The sequence below is a fragment of the Neomonachus schauinslandi genome, chromosome 8 (assembly GCF_002201575.2).
Source record: "Neomonachus schauinslandi chromosome 8, ASM220157v2, whole genome shotgun sequence".
NCBI classification, from domain to species: Eukaryota; Metazoa; Chordata; class Mammalia; order Carnivora; family Phocidae; genus Neomonachus; species Neomonachus schauinslandi.
Window position 1 is genome coordinate 107,029,944 of NC_058410.1, and position 18,274 is coordinate 107,048,217.

General features: G+C 54.0%; 2 protein-coding genes across 3 annotated transcripts in view; both read right to left on the reverse strand.

The window, feature by feature from the left end:
- Positions 1–7,886, reverse strand: part of CUL9 (cullin 9) — a 36,775-nt gene extending 28,889 nt beyond the window's left edge. The window contains exons 1-8 of the mRNA XM_044917310.1: positions 7,834–7,886; positions 5,373–5,976; positions 4,657–4,811; positions 3,813–4,322; positions 3,178–3,313; positions 2,837–3,030; positions 2,173–2,578; positions 1,579–1,771 (exon numbers count right to left, since the gene is read on the reverse strand). Of these exons, the coding sequence (XP_044773245.1) occupies positions 1,579–1,771; positions 2,173–2,578; positions 2,837–3,030; positions 3,178–3,313; positions 3,813–4,322; positions 4,657–4,811; positions 5,373–5,967 (2,189 nt within the window). The 5' untranslated portion in view covers positions 5,968–5,976; positions 7,834–7,886. The remainder of the gene's footprint in view (positions 1–1,578; positions 1,772–2,172; positions 2,579–2,836; positions 3,031–3,177; positions 3,314–3,812; positions 4,323–4,656; positions 4,812–5,372; positions 5,977–7,833) is intronic.
- A 631-nt stretch (positions 7,887–8,517) lies between these two features.
- SRF (serum response factor) lies at positions 8,518–18,274 on the reverse strand. 2 transcript variants are annotated; one of them, XM_021691913.1, is made up of 7 exons: positions 17,583–18,274; positions 15,755–16,021; positions 13,913–14,174; positions 13,225–13,344; positions 11,611–11,802; positions 11,154–11,230; positions 8,518–10,918 (listed from the first exon to the last, which is right to left on the reverse strand). In XM_021691913.1, the coding sequence occupies exons 1-7, from the start codon at positions 18,093–18,095 to the stop codon at positions 10,823–10,825; spliced, it is 1,527 nt and encodes a 508-aa protein (XP_021547588.1). In that variant the 5' UTR covers positions 18,096–18,274; the 3' UTR covers positions 8,518–10,822. The 2 variants fall into 2 exon arrangements, with proteins under 2 accessions (XP_021547588.1, XP_021547589.1); XM_021691914.2 differs by having other exon boundaries at positions 10,098–10,918; positions 15,755–15,925; positions 17,583–18,229.

Consider the following 18,274-nt stretch of genomic DNA (forward strand, 5'->3'; position numbering starts at 1 on the left):
AATATTTTTTATAATCCTAGAATAGGATTATTACTACTCAAAACCTAGAAGCCATTAAAGTTTAAAAATACTCTAACCTAAAATTCTAAAACTTTAGCACAATGAAAGACGCTGCCTACAAAGTTGAGAGAGAAGCAATGTGAGGGAAGAAGAGAGAGTCCTCCAGAAATGCTGATTTGAAGGGAAGAAAGAAGTGCTCCAGAGTCCCTAGATCACACTGAGCACCGTAAGAAGGAAAAAACTGGAATTATCTTTCTCCACAGTGAGAGAGATGCATCTTGAGGAGATGGCCTGGGAAAGTTCTTTGTCTTTTCTCATGAGCTTTATGATGACAACAACATGAATCAAATGTGCTTCAGATATAAATCCCTTTCTGTAGCCACAATTTATTATAAACAAGTTAATACCACATAAATCATATATACGAATGGATATAGAAATATAAGTAAGGATGTTTACCAAAATGTTAACAGTGACTCTCTCTGCAAAGGGTTTTCAGATTATTTTTAACTTCATAGTTTTCTAATTTTTTTACAGGAGGCATATATTATTTCATATTCAGGAAAGAGTTAATATGATTTTGAAAAAAAAAAACCAGCAAGATATATGAAACACAAGTAACAGATTAATATCCAGATTGCCTACAGATCAGTAAGAAAAAAACCAAAGACCCAGTAAGAAAATGGGCAAAGGATAAGAACAGATTATTTATACAAGAAGAAACACAACAAATACATGCAAATATGCTTAACTTACCAGCGCTAAGAAATTAAAACAAAGATACCAATCGTTTAAAATTCTGCCAATCTGATAGAGTAAAAAAAAAAAAAAATTATAATATCCAGTGTTGGCAGACGTGAGGAAAACAGATCCAGTAGAACACTGTACTTGAACTTGGAGATAATCCTATTGCAAAGTCCTATGCAGCAGTGAGAGTGATGAGGCAGCTCTATGTGGATGGACATGGAGAGCCCTCTCAGACATACTGAGTGTGGGGGGAAAGTTGTAGAAACATGTAGCGTGATTACACAGATTTAAACACAAACTCAGAAAATGTTCAATTTTCAAACACGTTGACAAATGTATATCTGTGGAAGGTCTGAAGAATCCACAGCAGACTGACAACAGTGGCAAAAAGGGACTCTGTCTTTTCCTTCTATGCTCTTTTACATTCTTCAGATCTTTTAAAATGAGAATGTATTTGTGTATTATTTGTATAATTAAAAAGTGGCTTAAAAAAAACCCCGGGAGTTCAATTTTCTACAGTTCCGTTTCCTCACCCATACAATGGCATAAGCACGTAGCATCAACTCTTCCTCAGGAAGGAAGACAGAGAGGAGGATTTAATGAGAGAACGCATGTAAAACTTTAAGCACAGAGCCTGGCACAGAATAAGTCCTCCAAGAATATTATAATATTCTGTTATAATACGGCATCCTTCTGCTCAGCTGCTCCTCAGGCTGACCCTTCTTTCACCCTCAGCCTTTCAATTCCTGATATAGCTCCTTCCCACCCTACATCCTCCCCCGATGGCAGCTTAAACCAAACCCCCCCTCCCTCCCCACCATTCTAACTAACCTCAGGGATCTGTCGGGACGGACCAGAGGGTGGTCCCGATCAGTGACCTCCTCCACGGCCTGAGAGAGGGCATAGAGCCCTGAAAGCTGCAGGTTTGTGTCCAAGCTGGATATCTGCACGGTGGCCACGACCGCTGCCACATGCTGATCCAGGGAGCTGCGTGGACCAGGACCCCGCAAGCCTCTAGCCATTTCTGAAATCGGTGAGGGAAAGGTAGTGGCTTAAAAAAAATTGAGGCTCCTCCAAGTTGGAAGTCTTTAAAGGTCAAGCCCAGCTATCCTACTGATATTCTAATACATTATTCATTCCTGTAGCTTTGCATTCAGAGCTTTTCCAATTCTGCGTGAGAGATTTAATAGCCAAACACTGAAGATGAAGATATTCTGGAAAGCGGAGCCTCCTTTTCCAGGGATACTGAAGGGAGCAGCGACTGGTTAGATACACTCAAGGTCAAAGGAAGGAAGATGGATGCATGCTTCCAGAGCATTTTCCCATGCAACAGCAACCTTAGTCCACAGCTCTCCTCTACCCTATTTCTTGGAGGCCAGGACTTGCTCCAACTTCTTTGCCCTCCCCTCCCAGCACCTGACTCACCACTGGCTGCCTCCTTCATCTCAGGGGGCAGAGCAATCCCCTCCATCACCAGAAGCTGGTTAAACAGCTGTGAATCACTCTGTGCCACAGGGGGCTCAGTTTTTCCCTTGGCAGGTTCTGAATCTGCCTTCGGGGGCTCAGCTTTTGCTTTGGGGGACTCGATCTCTTCTTCTGAGAAGTTGGCCTCTGACTTGGACCCCTCTTCTGGATCTGGGGTACAGGAGTGACTTCGTAAAGAGGATGAGATGCTTAGTTCATCGGGCAGCAGCCCATACTTGGTGTAGATTTGGGAGTTGAGCAGGTCACTGAGGGTGCTGCCCTCAAACCGAGTGCTGAGCACCTGCAGCAGACCCTCAGCGATCTCTACAGGCACGGAGAGGTCACCCAGGGCCTTGTCACCCAGGGTCTGTCAAAAGAAGAGGGTACGCATTTCAGGGATAAGGAGATGCGAAGGTCTTGCGGACACGAATAGAGAGGGTGGCCGCCTCCCACCATGCCTTGCATACCAGACCTCACAGCACTTGTCTCCTTCCCCAGCAGGCCCCCCTCATACTCTCTAATCTCCAGCTCCAGCCTCCCTCTAAGCACCCCCTTATCTAGAACTCCCTTAGAGAATCCCACCTCCAAACCCACTCCAAACCCAAGTATCTCAGGCCTACGATACCTCATCCAGGTTCTCCCGAAGATTCTGGAAAATTGGCTGCTGCTCACATATGTCCAGCTTCTTGATGAAGAAGAGCAGCTCCCACCACTCGGCCTGGGTCAGGTATCCCAAATGCTCATTCTTCTGGGGCTCGGGCTGGAGGTATGGCAAAGAGTAGAGCCCATCCACAGGTTTCCAGTCCCAGGAAGGAAGCACTAAGGATACAGGAACAGGGGTGCCATCATCCAATGGGAACAGAGGGCATTTCGGAATCTCTGGGGCAGCTCCTACTCAGGAGTGGCTGCGTCCCAGTCCTACTCCTTTGTTCAGAGATATGCTGTCCATTGCCCTCCAAGGCCCACCTGTGCCCAGCAGAGGAGCCTCCGCCCCCTTCTCCACAGCTCCTGAAGCCGCATCCTCGGCAGCTTCCTCAGGGCCCAGGATCTCCAGCATGTGCCAGTGCACCCAGTAGGTGCGGCCCGTCGACTGCCAGAAGACCTGTATGGAGGGAGGAAGAAAGAGGCAAAGAATAGGCTTCTGAGCCCTGGGTGGTGCAGGCTCGACAGCACAAGGCTGGGCCCAGAGCCGGGGCACACGGTCCTCAGATGCACAGCTGGCTAGGCTTGGGAAAGCCTCCACAGAGCAAAAGGCTACCTTCCCCTATGGGGTGGGCCCTGCCACTCATTTCCTCCTAACCCTGATGGACTCTGCTCTGACACTCCCTCCTAGCCAACTCCACGGGTGCGGGCGCAGGGAGTGACTCCATGCAACAGCTCTGCTTCCTGGGTGTGGGTCTCTGCTTGACCTCACAGCCCACCCCATTTTCTCAGCCCTCCAAATTTTCCCAAGCCCTTCTCACCTGCTGACCCCCTTTAACCACTGCAATCCCCACGGGGTTTTTCTCCCAGGGTGGCCTGCCAGAGCCCCCTGCATAGAAGCCCCAGTTATGCTCCCCCAGCTAGATCCCCACCAGCGTCCCCCACGCACCTTCGCTCACCTGCACGGGGGGCACGCCATTGTTGCTCTGACGGAACTCGCCCTCGTCCCCAGCGCTGACCTCCTCATAGTCCTCCAGCATGCGCACTCGCATCCCGGCCTGCAGCGTCTCTCGCACATACTCACCATAGCCACAGCGGCTTGAGAATTCAGAGCGTTGGCGGAAGGCCCGCTCTTGCCTTCTGGGGGCGGCAACCATGGTGGGGAGCAAAAGGCTAGGGCCTGAAACGCAGGGCTGAAAGATGGAGCGGGCAGGCCGCAGTGGCAATGTGCTCTGTTCACTGAGGTTCCGGGCCCAGCCCATGCTCCGCACCAGCTCGGAGATGAGGTTGCCCACAGCCATACTGAATTCCAGCTCCCGCTGCCCCCGGCTTTTCTCCCGGCCGAACTCCCTTGAGGACAGGGAGCCTCGGTCTCCAGCCCCTGGCTCTGGGCTATTATTCAGCTGATCCAGCAGGGAGGTGACACATAGGTAGCGTTTCACCAGGGAGAAGAGCAGCTTTCCTGGGATCTGTAGGACACAGTCTGTGGTGTAGGTTCATCTTCTCCCAGCTTCAGCCCCTCTCCTTTCCCCATAATATCATCCTCTACAGAGAAACATGAACGCCTAGCCCCACACTTTGAGAAGGTCTCAAACTGTGATTTATAGAACACACAAGGAGTGTCTTAAAAGAGAGATTCCTGGGTTCTAATCTCAGAAATTCTGAGCGGGGGAGCAAACGTGACCCTTCATTTTAGCAAGCTCCCCAAGTGGCTCTGGTGCTGATGCATAATCCTGAACCACGCTTTCAGAAGTGATGCCCTCGGCCTTGTACACCGCATTTCCCCCATAGCTGCCAGAGTACCTGAGGCAGATGAATGCCCTCAAAGGCCATGCAGTGTTCCTCAGAGGAGGTGGTCTCTGCAAACAGCTCCAGCAAAGTATAGCGGCTGTCAAAATCCATGTGCTGTTCGATGCCATCTTGCTGGCTCAGTGACAGAAGGACGTGAGCCCGACTCCCTGTAATCCACACCCAATCTGTATCTTCTCCTCAATGCCCAAGACTTTCCCCTGCCTCTCCTAGACTGTCTATCCCCTACCCTAGAGGTTTTCAAACTTCTTTGTGACTGAGGTTCACGATAAGGTATACATTTTACATGGTAACCTGATACAAACATACCCACGTACAACTGAAACATATATTTAATGCTACAAAACTTACCTTATGCTACCTGCTAGTTATTTTACATTAAAAAAATGTTGGTTGTAACCCACCAAACTGATTTCACAATCAACGAATAAATCTCAACCTACCGTTTAAAAATATAAACCTATCCTATTCTCTTCTCTGCCACTGCACTGAAAATGGACAGATAAACTGGGTACTATTATTTTATTCTGTTTATATACCTGTCATAGTTTATTAATCTGTACATTTTTTTTTTGGGGGGGGGCAATAAATTGGTATTCACCAAATGCTAGGTGTTCTTCCAGAGTTGGGAAATCCCTCCTCTTTCTGTTCTTACTCCTTGTGGCCCCATTCTCTCCAGTGCTTTCCTTCTTCCCCTGGCTGTCTCTTACCAGCATCGTGGGCTGCCAGAGCCTGTAGCATCTTGCCCGCACTCCGACGGATCTGAGGCTCAGGGTTGCATAACATGTGCATGAGCAGGTCCAGGGCTCCCGTCTCCCTGAAGACCCCAGTGAGGGGCCCGATGCTGGCATAGGCACTGAGCACATGGATGGTGTGGAGCACAGCAGCTGTGAGGCTCGAGGTCCCACCTTCTGCCAGCTGCCTGGCAGCCCTGCGCACCAGCGCCCGCACATCAGCCTCCATCTCTCCCACTGCTGTGTCATCCAGACCTCCTGGATCTCGGGGAAAGCTTCCTGAACCCCCAGCTGGTTCATGCTGAGGTCCCTTAGATAGTGCCCGCTCACCTAACAGCATGGGGCAGTTGGCGTAGACTTCGGGGGCTGACAGCCACATGAGGATGTGCTCTGTCTTGCCCTCTTCCACACCCAGTCTGCCCCCTTCCCCACACTTCAGAACACTCCATCGGATCAGGTATTCAGGATGCCCATCATGCCCAGGCCGCTGTCGAATAAGCTCTTCAGGATATGCTTGCAGCCGGGGCCCCAAGGGCACCATGAGGTCCCTGGTGCGCCGTTCCCCCACCATCCTGACCTCCTGGGACACACAAGGAGAAAGATAAGGGCAATGAGGGCAAGGGAAAAGACTACATGGAGGGGATGGAACCTTGAGACACAGATCAGGTGCAGGGTGACTGGTAGGCTGCATGATGGAATTTACAGACCAAAGAGAAAAAGCCAACGAGACAGAATACATAACTTGAATATATTTGGGGATTTAGAAGGAAGGAGAATGCAGTGGAAATGGTAAGAGGATGAAATGAAGGGGGTTAAGAAATGGAAGAGGTTGGGCGCCTGGGTGGCTCAGTTGGTTAAGCGACTGCCTTCGGCTCAGGTCATGATCCCAGGGTCCTGGGATCGAGTCCCACATTGGGCTCCCGGCTCAGCGGGGAGCCTGCTTCCCCCTCAGACCCTCTCCCCTCTCATGCTGTTTCTCTCTCAAATAAATAAATAAATAAAATCTTAAAAAAAAAAAAAAGAAATGGAAGAGGTTATGAAAGAGGGTAAGAACAAGAAGGTCACAAAAAGAGTGACAGCTAGGTAGGACAGAAGAGCAGGATGGCCGAGGGATACAGATCAAGACTTAGAAGGTAACAGGGGTGAGCAGGCAGGACAGCAGCATGGGGGACAGTGGAGCCAGAACAAATGAGGAAAGTCAGGGTGGAGGAGAGGCAGGACAGGGAGTAAAAATGATAGCGTAAAGCTGGAATGTGGGCCATGGCAGATAGAATGGAGAGGAAAGAAGGTTGGGCGGTGGGCCCCCACATCCGGATGGCTGGATGGGGAAAGTGTACCAGGGTATTGTGAGCAGGAGAGGGGCTGAGGGGGCCAGATAAAATTATAGGAAAAAAGACCAGGTTCCACCTGGCACATAAGCTGTATGTCTGGTGAGGGTCTAAGTCAGGCAGATATATAGGGAGGTAGTAATCATGCAGCTGAAGGGTAGGAAATGAGGTCAGGAGATGGTGAAGATGTTAGAAAGGCAATATATAGCACAGGTGAGACTCAGGTGTGACTCTGAATTCTGGCTCTTTTGACTTACTCTGAGAGTACTTTTGGACAACTTACTTCACCACTGAGCCTCAGTTCCCTCCTCTGCAACATGGGGATAGTATTGTAAAGTTGTAAAAACCTGAGTAAGATCATGTATGTAGACCACCTAAAACAGCCGTTAGCACACGGTGAGAGCTCCCTAAACACAATCTAATATTATTCTTAGCTGGAGAAGGGAGGGGCAGTCCTCAGATAAACTGAGTTATTAAGCCGGAAAATGGTAAATGGGAATAGGAAGACGGCTATGCTGGCGATCAGGAAAAGGTATGTGTGGTATGTAGCAATATGGGGGTAACTGGGGAGCGGTGAGAGTAGGAATGGGGGGGATAAAAGATGACAGAAGAAAGGTGTGAAGGGGAGGGGAAACATGGGATGTGGACCTCGATGGGGGCAGGGGTTCGGGTAGCATGGGGAGCGGGGCAAGACCGGGAGGTAATCGGTGATGTGGCAGTGGACAACCAATGACCAGGGTGAAGTAAAACAACTGATAAGCCTAAATGGGGGTCGGGGGGAGAGGGGGAACTATCATGGGCCTGGAATAGGAGCAGTAAACTGAGGTGTAGAGGTGAGGTCTGGAGCTGGGGATGAGACAGCAGGTAGAAGCAAGTAGCAAGGTCAGACCCAAGCCTGCAGATCATCAGGGGTGCCGGGGGAGGCCATAGGGCAGCGGAACGGCTTTCGGGGCGGGGTGAGGGGGGGGGGTGCGGTCCGAGGAGGCTGACAGGACCGGGCGAATCTCGGAGAAAAGACCTGGCTCCCGTCATCAGCCCCACGGAGAGGGGGTCAGGGAGCGGGAAGGGGACGCGGCAGGGACCGGGTCGCCGCAGGACTCTCCTCTCACCTCCCACCGCCCGGCTTGGCCCTCGCTGGGAGCCAGCGGCCGGTCCCGCCGTCCTGGCCCCACCTCCTCAGCAGCTCCCTTCCGGGTCACACGGCCAGGGCGGGCGCGGCCCGGCTTCTACGGGGGCCCCGGCGGCCCAGAGCCGAGCGTGGCGGAAGGGCGCGCGAGTGGAGCATGCGTAGTGGCCGCGCCGTTGCGCGCCAGGCGCGCTGCAGGCGGAGCCCGCGCTCACGGTCGCGTTGCTCCTCGCCGAAGTACGCAGCACTTTCCTTCCTTCACCTCGGAGCCGCCTCCTGCGTTTCCTAGGTCGGCCTTCCCCATGCCCCTGAAACCTGCACTCCCAAGCCTGGAGCTGTCTGTGCTGAGTTTTCACTGGATCACGTGGCCATAAGTTTCCCAAGCACTTCCCCTCGGCAGTGCTTTGGATTGGTTGAGTCACTTTGCCTATTAATTAAAATTGCTCATCTCTGTGTTGGCCTAAAAACCTAACAAAGCCACGCACAGAGACAAAGGCTCCAACTCCCCGAAATGTTCCTTCAGTTAAGTCGCAGAGTTCCACAGCCCAAAGCACCCCTTAGCTTTGCCGTTGTTATCAGGCAGCCAGGCTTGCTTCTCAGAGCAACAGTTTGGGGTTTGATACTTCCCTCCCTCCCTATGCAGAAAAACGGAGGCAAAGACCCCACAGTCTGTGCACAAAAATGATACATTTATTGAAAGAGTATTTTTTTTTAATACAAAAGAAAGCTCTGTACATAGGACTGTGACCATGTCCACTATTCCTGGGTCAGCATCCCAGGGGAAGTAGAAACCACTGACATACTCCACATTCACACACACACACTCAGGCACACACACGCGCACACACACATGCACGCACACACACCCCAGAGCCACCAAGGAAGGGAAACACCAAGGGTTGCTGCACATATAAATGCCACCTCATCCCTGACGCACACGTGTTCTCCCAAGGCCACGCTCACACAACACACATTATAAGCACTTTGCCTGATTCACTCACTGGGTCTGTCTCTTGTGGGAAGGAGAGGAGGAATTCATCAGTCTCCTCCCCTGGGCAGGGGAGTGGGGAGTGAGTGAGTGATCGTGGAGTGAAACAAGAGCAGAGAAAGGGGGCTGGGCAGTTACAGACCTGAGTCCCAAGCTCCCCCACTCTCTGGCCCCTGATTTGCCATGCACCAGCCTTGTAAGCCACCCATAAGCCCCAGCTATCTCCAGGAGAAAGCCCAGAATGGTGACTTCCATCTTGGCACCCCAAACCGGGGCAAGACAGCAATGGGGGTTAGAGGTTACGGGGGTTCTCAAACACGCCGGTAAATCATCCCCTTGATAACTAGGCTGTGCACAAAAACTTCCCCCACCCCTTCACCTAATTACAGAAGCAGGACTGTTCCTCCTGAAGGCAGTCACGGGGGTTAATAAAACTCCACCCCAACTGCTGCCCTGTTCTGAAAAAGCTCCCTTTCTGGATAAAGGGGGTGAAGGTAGGCTCTGACACAGGGTAAAAGACCCTCCCCCTATGCTGGCCCATCCTCAAGGTCTACCCCAAAGGGGGCAGAGTGGGGTAGGGCACGGCCCCTGTACAAATTACATAAATACTGAGGTTACACTTAGAAAAATAAAGTCATTTTCTTCAAGGCTTTTTGTCTTAATTTAAAAAAGTTACAGTAGCTGCTCACTCCCTGGGAGAGCTGCCCATTTCTGGCTCCCCTATCTCTATACTCAGCCCAAGAGCTGCTCCCATTTCTTCTGACCCCCATTCCTGCCTCTCACCCCCTCCCAGACCCCACCCTGCTCACTGCAACTTGGGCCCCAGGCAGCTGCAGGCCTGGGGGAGCACAAGGCTGCAATGCCCATGCGTGTGGCACAAATGAAGTCAGTTGCCTCTACCTGACACCCTCCCACCCCCACCCCCACATTTGGTCTCCCTCTTCCCTCTCCCTTGCAACAGCCCTAAAGGGCAAAAAGAGACCCAGGGCTATGGGTCACCCTCCCCACCCCGTTGGGGCATGGCCTGAGGGCCCCTCCCCCGGTTTTCTCCTGGAAACAACCCAGGACCGGCAATCCCAGAATCTCCCCTACACACTGACGGGCCCCGAGCTCATGGGGTGGCTCTGTCCCCAGAGGCCCAGCCAGTTCCGGGGAGCCCCAGGGCTCCCCAGGGAAGGGGAGTTTGGGCAGGGAGGGGGACGAGAAAAACGCCATAAAAAAAAGTTTAAATATTTTAAAAATATATATTTATAGATTTCACTTCGTCTCCTCAAATAAAAAGTTCAAAATCAACTTTAAGTAAAGCAGCTGGGGGGAGGGGTAGACAGGGTGAGAGGGAACCCTGATGGTTCCCTCCAACCCAGGAGTCCCTGGAGTCCCGAGGGGATCGGCAAGGCAGGGCAGCTGGCCCTGGGAACCTGCTCTGTGCACAGGCCCAGCTCTGAGGAGCTGCAGGGACAACAGGGTGGCGGCGTGAGGGAAGAAGCCCCATCTCCCCAGGTGGCTCCCTTAGGGGCAGGGGTAGGGCTCTTTTTACCCAGCCTGTGACAGACACAGTGCTGACTTGGGGTCAGCAAGGAGGCTGGGAGAGGACCCCAACTGCTTCCTCAGGGGGAACACGGTGCCTAGTCCCACAGGGGCCTGTGTGTGGGAAGGTGGGGCACGGTCCCATTGGATAAGCTAATACTCATGGCAAACATGGCGCCAAGCTGGCGAGGGGAGTCTGAGGAGGGAGGATGGCCCCACCATCAACAGAAAACGGGAGGTGGAGCTAGAAGGAGGGGAGGGTGAGGGAGGGTAGGGTGGAGGGCAGGCTGGCCCATTTCTTTGGCTGGAGTGAGAGGGCTCAGTCCTGCGGCTGCCCACTCCTCCTCCCTGCCTCCCTCCTGCGGCCCGTCAACGTGTGTGTAAAGAAAACGTGAAAAGGCAACAATAAATAAGTGGTGCCATCCCTCGGGCCATCTGTCCAGGGTGGCAGGGCGGATCAGTCACTCTTGGTGCTGTGAGCGGCGTCCAGGTTCACCACCTGTAACTCGGTGAGGTTGCTGCTGCTCCCAGCCTGCTGCCCGATCACAGCCATCTGGAGGGAAGGGGGTGTGTGAGGAAGAGGGGGCAGGGGCTGACCAGGCAGTTCAAGCCCCCGCCCCGCTTGCCTGCCTGTCCACCACAGGCCTGACCGGGAAAACAGACAGGCCTCCCGCCTAGGGATCTTGGCTTTGACCAATGGGTAAATGGAATCCCCAGGGTCAAGATAAAGAAATGGCTGGCTGGCTGGGGTGAGGTGAAGGGTGCCCCCCCGCCACACACACACCTACCTGGTGAAGCTGAACTGCAGAAACAGGGATCTGCACTGTCCCAGACGGCGCTGTCAGGAACACCTGAGGAACGCCACCTGCATTGGGAAACCACAGGAGATACTCAAATTGCTTGCTCAAGAGAAACTTCCAGATACTGGAGAAGTGGGGATAAATGCACAAGTGACCCGGTAAGTCTCAGATGCAAGTGCCCAAGGGTGAGTGTCCAAATGTGTCCATGTGTGCACGTGGACGTGAGTTTTCAAGTGTGCATGAGTACCCTAGTGGACAGCCATGGGTGTTGGAATATGTGTGCAAGCATCCGTGTGTGCGTGTGTAGGGCTATGTGTGGGCAGCCTAGTTTGTGTATGTGGTGTGCGAGTGTGGACATCTAGGTGTGTATGTGGGGGCCCATTTGAACATTGGGTGTATAAGGGAGGAAATGGTCCTCCTTCCTCAGCCGCACCCCACAACTCACCTTGCTCCTGGACCTGGCTGTGGGACACCTGCATGGTGGATGGCGCCTGGGGGAAGGCATTGAGCACGGTGAGGCTGCCATCAGCCAAGCCCGAGGTGGGTGCATACATCACTGCATGGGGACTAGGGTACATCATGTGGCCGCCCACAGTTGTGGGCACAGATGACGTCATGATGGTGGCAGGCAATGTCACTGGCAAACACAGACACACATTAAGGAGGTTGGCCCTGGTCCCTACTGATATCCCCAATCCCACCTCCAGGAACTTCAGGGCTCTGGAGCCCTCATGCTATTGCCCAGGTCAGAAGCTTGACAAGACTCATTCCTCTGCTCCCTGTGTCATCGACTAAGAAAAGCCTTATTTTTTCTTTTTCTTTTCTTTTTTTTTATTTATTTGATAGAGAGATAGCACAAGTAGACAGAGCGGCAGGCAGAGGGAAAGGGAGAAGCAGGCTCTCTGCTGAGCAGGGAGCCCGATGCGGGGCTCGATCCCAGGACCCTGGGATCATGACCTGAGCTGAAGGCAGCCGCTTAACTGACTGAGACACCCAGGCGCCCCAAGCCTTATTTTTTCTTGAACACAGGAGCACCGACCTTTAATTGTATCCTATCACGTTATACAATTCAATTTTCTATCTGCTGAATTCTTCATTCCAAGACCATAAGGCCCTGGGAGAAACAAGGATTGCAATGACTGACCCACTCTTAGGGAAACTCAGATGCTCCCCTTTCACTTTATTTTTTTTTAAATACTCCCCTTTTAGGGGGCGCCATCATCCCATTTTTTAATTTGTTCTCACTTTTCCTCCCTCTTCCTAAACGCGTGGCTAACAAACTCATCTTTTAAACATCCAGGGTTAATGTGCATAAGGTCAACTGGGATCTTGTTAAAATGCAGATCTGGGGTAAGGCTTAAGAGTCTGCATTTCTATCAAGCTCCCAGGTGATGCTGGTCCTCTGTCCATAGACCACATCTTGTGTAACAAGGCTGTCAAGAGCAAGAACTTAAAAGTAATTTTATTTTAGGCGCCTGGGTGGCTCAGTTGGTTAAGCGACTGCCTTCGGCTCAGGTCATGATCCTGGAGTCCAGGATCAAGTCCCACATCAGGCTCCCTGCTCAGCAGGGAGTCTGCTTCTCCCTCTGACCCTCCTCCCTCTCATGCTCTCTGTCTCTCATTCTCTCTCTCGCAAAAAAAAAAAAAAAAAAAAAAGTAATTTTATTTTGAAAGTGTTTCATCATTTCTGAAATGACTAGAATTATAGCTACTCAAAACTTAGGATGCCCTCCCACAAGGAGACAACTGCTCTATAAATCTTTCCTGGTAATTAAGCAAACATGTGTCCTTGGGTAAGTAAATTCTCCTTTCTGGGCCCATAGCTTCTCACCTGAATGAGGAGAACGGTGGCTCCAATGGTCCCTAATTTCCTCCTGAAATCCAAAGCCCTACCGCAGGACAGGATTCCAAACCCAGCCATCCTCACCTGACCGTCCCATAAGGATTAGAATAAGGGTTAAGCCAAAAGCCTCCATCTCCACATTAGGGAATTCTCTGACCTTAGTTACAGGAGGGGTACTGCAGGGTGGGGCAGGGAGGGGAGAGCTTCCGGCCATACCTGTCCCACTGGAGGAGGTCTGCGTGAGGTCTGTGCTGCTGTCACGAGAGGGAGACGCTTGCTGTGGGGCCTGGTGCACCTGAATGGCCTGCACTGGGACCTGCTGGGCCACTGCCCCACCTAGGAGACACAGAGACTTACTCATGCTCTGTCCTACCTGCCCACCATCTGCACCAAGCACCCACAAACACCCCCAGGCCCAGGGTCCGGCACGCTGCTCCCCAACTCCCATGGCTATCTTTCCTAGGGGCTAATGAGGCCTTTCATGGCCTGAATCTTGTCTCCAGGGGTTTCTGCACTCTGCTCCTGCCCCTGCCCCCTCCTCCCACCCCAGGCCTTGCCTCTGCCTCCTTGGGTGACCTAGGAGCTGGCACTGAACCAACACGAACATGCCCCATCCCTCACTCAAGGTAGGGAGGTGGTGCAATGTCTACTGTCCCTGTGGCAGAGGGGGCACAGGGCTGGGCTGCTAGAAAAGGCCACAGGGTATGGCTGAAACTTATTGACAAGGATAGTAGGGGTCCCGGGGGGTGGGGGGGAAGGGCATGCCTGCCAGTGGGACTTTAAGAGGCTTCTTTCAGGCTCTGGCTGGCCCGTGTCCACCCTCCTTCTGAGCAAGGAAAGAGGTTCTCCTTGTACCAGCCCTCAATCCACTCGTGGCGTGCTCAGTTTGCCCCTTGTGACTCACCAGGCATGAGGGTGAAGCTGGTAGGCAGCTGCATGAGGCCCCCAGAGGAGACGGGGCCACTGCCTGTACTCTTCAGCACAGTCCCGTTGGCACTGCTGACAGCGCTGGGGCTGACGCTAGCAGACACTGGGGCCAGGTAGTTCGTGATGGGAAAGGAGGGGCCGCTGCTGACTTGCATGGTGGTAGAGGTGCTGGGTGCTGTTTGGATGGTGGAGGTGGTACCCGGCAGGTTGGTGACCGTGAACGCCTGTTTCAGTGTGTCCTACACCCAGAATAAAGATGCAGCAGTGAGCCTCTACCAGACCCTGCCCCTGCAGAAGCTTTGTATGGAGTGACAGCCCAGACTGGAACCGGTGGGCTTGGGTTCAAACCCCAGCTCTGCCATTTACCTGCTGTCTGACCCCTGCGCAAGTTACTGAGCTGCTGAACTTCAGTTTCCTGTCCATAAAAGGAGAAGACTTAGCCCACAGGTGTTGTGAAGATTAATAGGTGAACATACATAAAGTGCCTGACACCTAAAAGGAGCAATAAGTTTTTGCTGCTCTTATGATGATGATGATGTCATCTTGATAAGTCCCTGAATTCTCTGCCCCAGTGGACTATGGTAATCACCCTGGCTGGGGAATCAAGCACCGGGGTCTATTCCCAGCTCTGGCAATGACCATCTGTGTGATCCCGGGGAAATCACTTCCTCTTTCTGAGCCTCAGTTTTCCTGGTCTATAAACATGAGGGGGCTGAGCTACTATGTCCTCTTTAAAAACGTCTTTTCGGGCTCTGATTTGCCAGGCTTCTGAGATAGGGACGAAGAGTTTTTCAGGGAACTTAGGGTTTCAGAGAGATCTTGGGTGTTTGGCAATTAAGTACTCATGCCAAATACTTAAGATTTAAACTACCAAAGGAATTATTCCTCCAGCAAAATTCCCTGGGAATAAATGAGCCCTACTGCTTAAAAGAGTTTGCAACTACATATGATATGCCGGCAAGGGGGGGGGGGGGGACCTGGAGCACTGACTCTCCCCTCGGGGAGCCTTTGTTCTTTACAAGGGGAAGGAGGAAGCCACGAGCTGAGAACCAAGCCCAGAGAACTGAGGGGGTTCAAATACTGGGGGTGGGTCACCGCGGGATGTTTGCTAGGCAGCCGAGCTTAAGGCCCCTGATTGGCGAAGGCGTTGCTAAGGCAAACCGTGCCGCTTCTTCTGACTGGCCAGTTAGTGAAGGACCACCCGGAAGGTGGGGCTCCCCAGAGAAGCAACGGAGGAAGCCCCGCCCCCTCTCCTTACCGGGAAAAGGAAGGGGGAGGCGTAACTAGGGCCGGCATCCCTAGCAGCCGCAAATACACTCCCTAAACGTGCCCAGGCCCGGACATCCTGAAGAGGTAGGCGGCTGGCTAGTTAGGTAGTCTCCAGCCCAGTCAACCAGCCCGCCTGCCGACAGTGCTGGGTTCCCAGGACCCTGGAGCCCACGAGTGCTTCCTACTCCCTGGCAACCCAGCCTGCCGCGAGGGCAGGGCTAAGCTACGCCCCCGCCCCCAGCAGGGAGACAGCTGGCGGGAGGAATGCAAGGGCCCTGCCAGGCGGGCGGGCTGCAGGCGGGAGGCCGGCCTGGAGCCGGAGCCGGCCTTATAAGGGCACGGAGGCCGCCCGCTTATCTAGGGGGCCGGCCTCCTGTCAGGATGGCGAGGATGGACACCTGTCCCCTAGGATGAGGGGCACTAAGCCGGCTCCGTTCCACATCAGTGGGCACCTATCCTGAGTGAGCGAGAGAGAGGCACCCACCCCCTCCCCTCTCTGCTGGTGAAGTCCCTCCCCTTCCTTCCCCTCAGATAGGCGACCCAAACACACCTTGGTCTCCCCACTGCTGTCGGACTCGGACACCTGGTAGGTGAGGTCTGTTTCTTCAAAGCCCGTGGCACTCATTCTCTGGTCTGTGGTGGGGTCTGAGCGAGGTGGAGAGTCTGGCGAGTTGAGGCAGGTCTGAATCAGTGCCTTGCCAGTCTCACTGGTGATCATGGGCTGCAGTTTGCGGGTGGCAAAGGTATACACATGGCCTGTTTCACTGGCCACCAGCAACAGCACCTGTGTCCCTGTCAGCGTGGACAGCTCATAGGCCTGGGGGTAGGGGGGAGGAGATGGGTAGGTCAGCCAAACTTTTTCTCTCTACCTTCCTAGGGAAGTAGGGAAGAGAGGAAACACAGCGATCTCAAGCCCCTGCCGCACCCCCCCCCCATCAAAATATCTGAAGAAGAGCTGGAGAGCAGAAAAACTACCCATGCTCCTCCTTTGAGGAGCAGCCACTGACCTGCAGATAGCCCAAGCAAACAGTCACAGCCCCCTAGTGACAGAATGTATAACCTCAGGGGATACGGAGGTGCCAGGAGCCTCAGAGAGAGGGCTCCCACCCACCCACTCTTCACTGTCATAGGAACCAGACAGAATAAAGTTGCTATCTCACTGGAAGTCCCATAAGACATTAAGGATAAGGGGGTCACATAAGTTCTAAACTGTCCCATGTTTCTTCCCAGAAACTGCACAGGTCCTAACCTGTTGCCATTTTGTCCTTATGCCCTATAACACTGTGCTACCAGCTTTTTCCTTCCTTTGTCTTGATGCAAAAGGGTCTGGAGTGATGGGAGATGGGGGCTAGATTAGCAGCTACTACCCTGCCATGACCCCAGGGAGGGGATCTTCAAGGGTGGCCTCACAGATGGCCTCCTTACTCCCAAAGAAGTTCCACAACCCACCTCGGAAGCAGCTCTGGTTTTTATATGGGACAGAAATAAACACCAGCCCATGTCCCCAGGGTTTTAGCTTCTTGTTCATCTGCTTCCATCCCTTCCTATATCTTCTACACCTCATGACGGCCCCTTTCCTCACCCCTTTTTCACTGGATAGCTGGCTCGAAGAGGAAGAATTTCTAGGTACCTCTACAAACCTCCCTGCCTTCCCCCAAACTCCATGCACAGATTCTCTCTGGGGCTGGAAATCCCACTTGTCCCAAAGGCAGATGGTCCTGAAGGCTGTCCTGCAGGGAGTGCACCGGTTTCCAGTGGATGCAAGGGAAGACACATGGCCATCGTGGGATTCAGTCCCTGCTGCTCAGGGCAGCATCAGTTCTCCCGCCCTGCTCCCTTACCTGGGGCTCTTGAGCCCCCATTCGGCCATCAGCCCTGCCTGTCCTTCCAGCCAGCACTACTCTTGTGGTGCCCACCTTCCTCCCACACATGCTGGCTCATTGTTGTTATAGAGCTCTAGCCTCTTCACCTCCATACCTTCCCTTCGGCTCCCTGCTTTTCCGGCACCTTCCCCGGGACACCAGAAGGCACTGGATCTAGTGACCCCCGCGTCTCATTAACCACCTCCCGAGCAGCCTCCCATTACCACTCTTCACCCCTTCACTCCGACAAGGGCCCTGTTCTCTCGCGCGCCCGTCACTCCCACCTCGGCGCCTTTCCCCTCTTCTCTGGACGTCTCCGGCATCTCCCCTCTCCCCACATTTCCCCGGCGGCCCCTCCCCTTTCGCCCTCCCGGGGTAACAGCCATCCCCTCCCACACACCTCCTGCGGACTCGCCGCCTCTCACCTCCGCCTCGGCTCTGTCTTCCTCCCGGGCTCCCCTTGCGTGTCCCCACCCTCCCGGTCCCCCGTGGCCGGCCAGCCTCCGGGCCCGGTACCTTCTTCATGATGCCCGTCTTCCTCTTGCTGAAGGTCGTGTAGCGCCGCAGTTTGTTGTCGATGAACTCCATCTTGATCTTCACGCGGCCCCGAGTCTTCTTACCCGGCTTGGCCCCGCTTACCGCGCCACTCACCGGCCCATAGCCTCCGGTGGCCGCCGCCGCCGCCTCGGGCCCACCGACGAGCTCCATCTCGCTCAGGCTCCGCTTCAGGCCGCGCCGCTCGGCGCCCAGCTCCTCCTCTTCGCCCGACTCCGAGTCGCCCTCGCTGCCGCTGTAGACTAGGGCCCCCGCGGTGGGCGCCGGGGTGGTTGTCGCTGCTGCTGCAGCCTCCCGCTCGAGGCGGCCCGGCCCGAGCCCCGCGCCGTTCCCGGGAACCCGGCCCCCGTTAGCCCCGCGAGTCCCGCCGCCGCCGCCACCTCCCGGCCGCCCCGTCGGGGTCCGGTTCAGGCTGCCCCCCAGGGCCGAGCCCCGGCCCAGCGCCGCCGCGGCCCCAGCTTGGCTCGGTAACATGGCGCTCAATGCAGGAGGGCGGACGGGCAGTCAGCGAGGAATCGGAGCCGCCGCCGCCGCCGCCATCGGCTTCCCGGCTCAACCCGGCACTCCCGCTGCTGCTAGAGCCGCTATCGCTGCCGCCGCCGCTGCGAACCCGGGGCCCCTGCACGCCCGGGCCGACCTGGGCCCTCACTTTC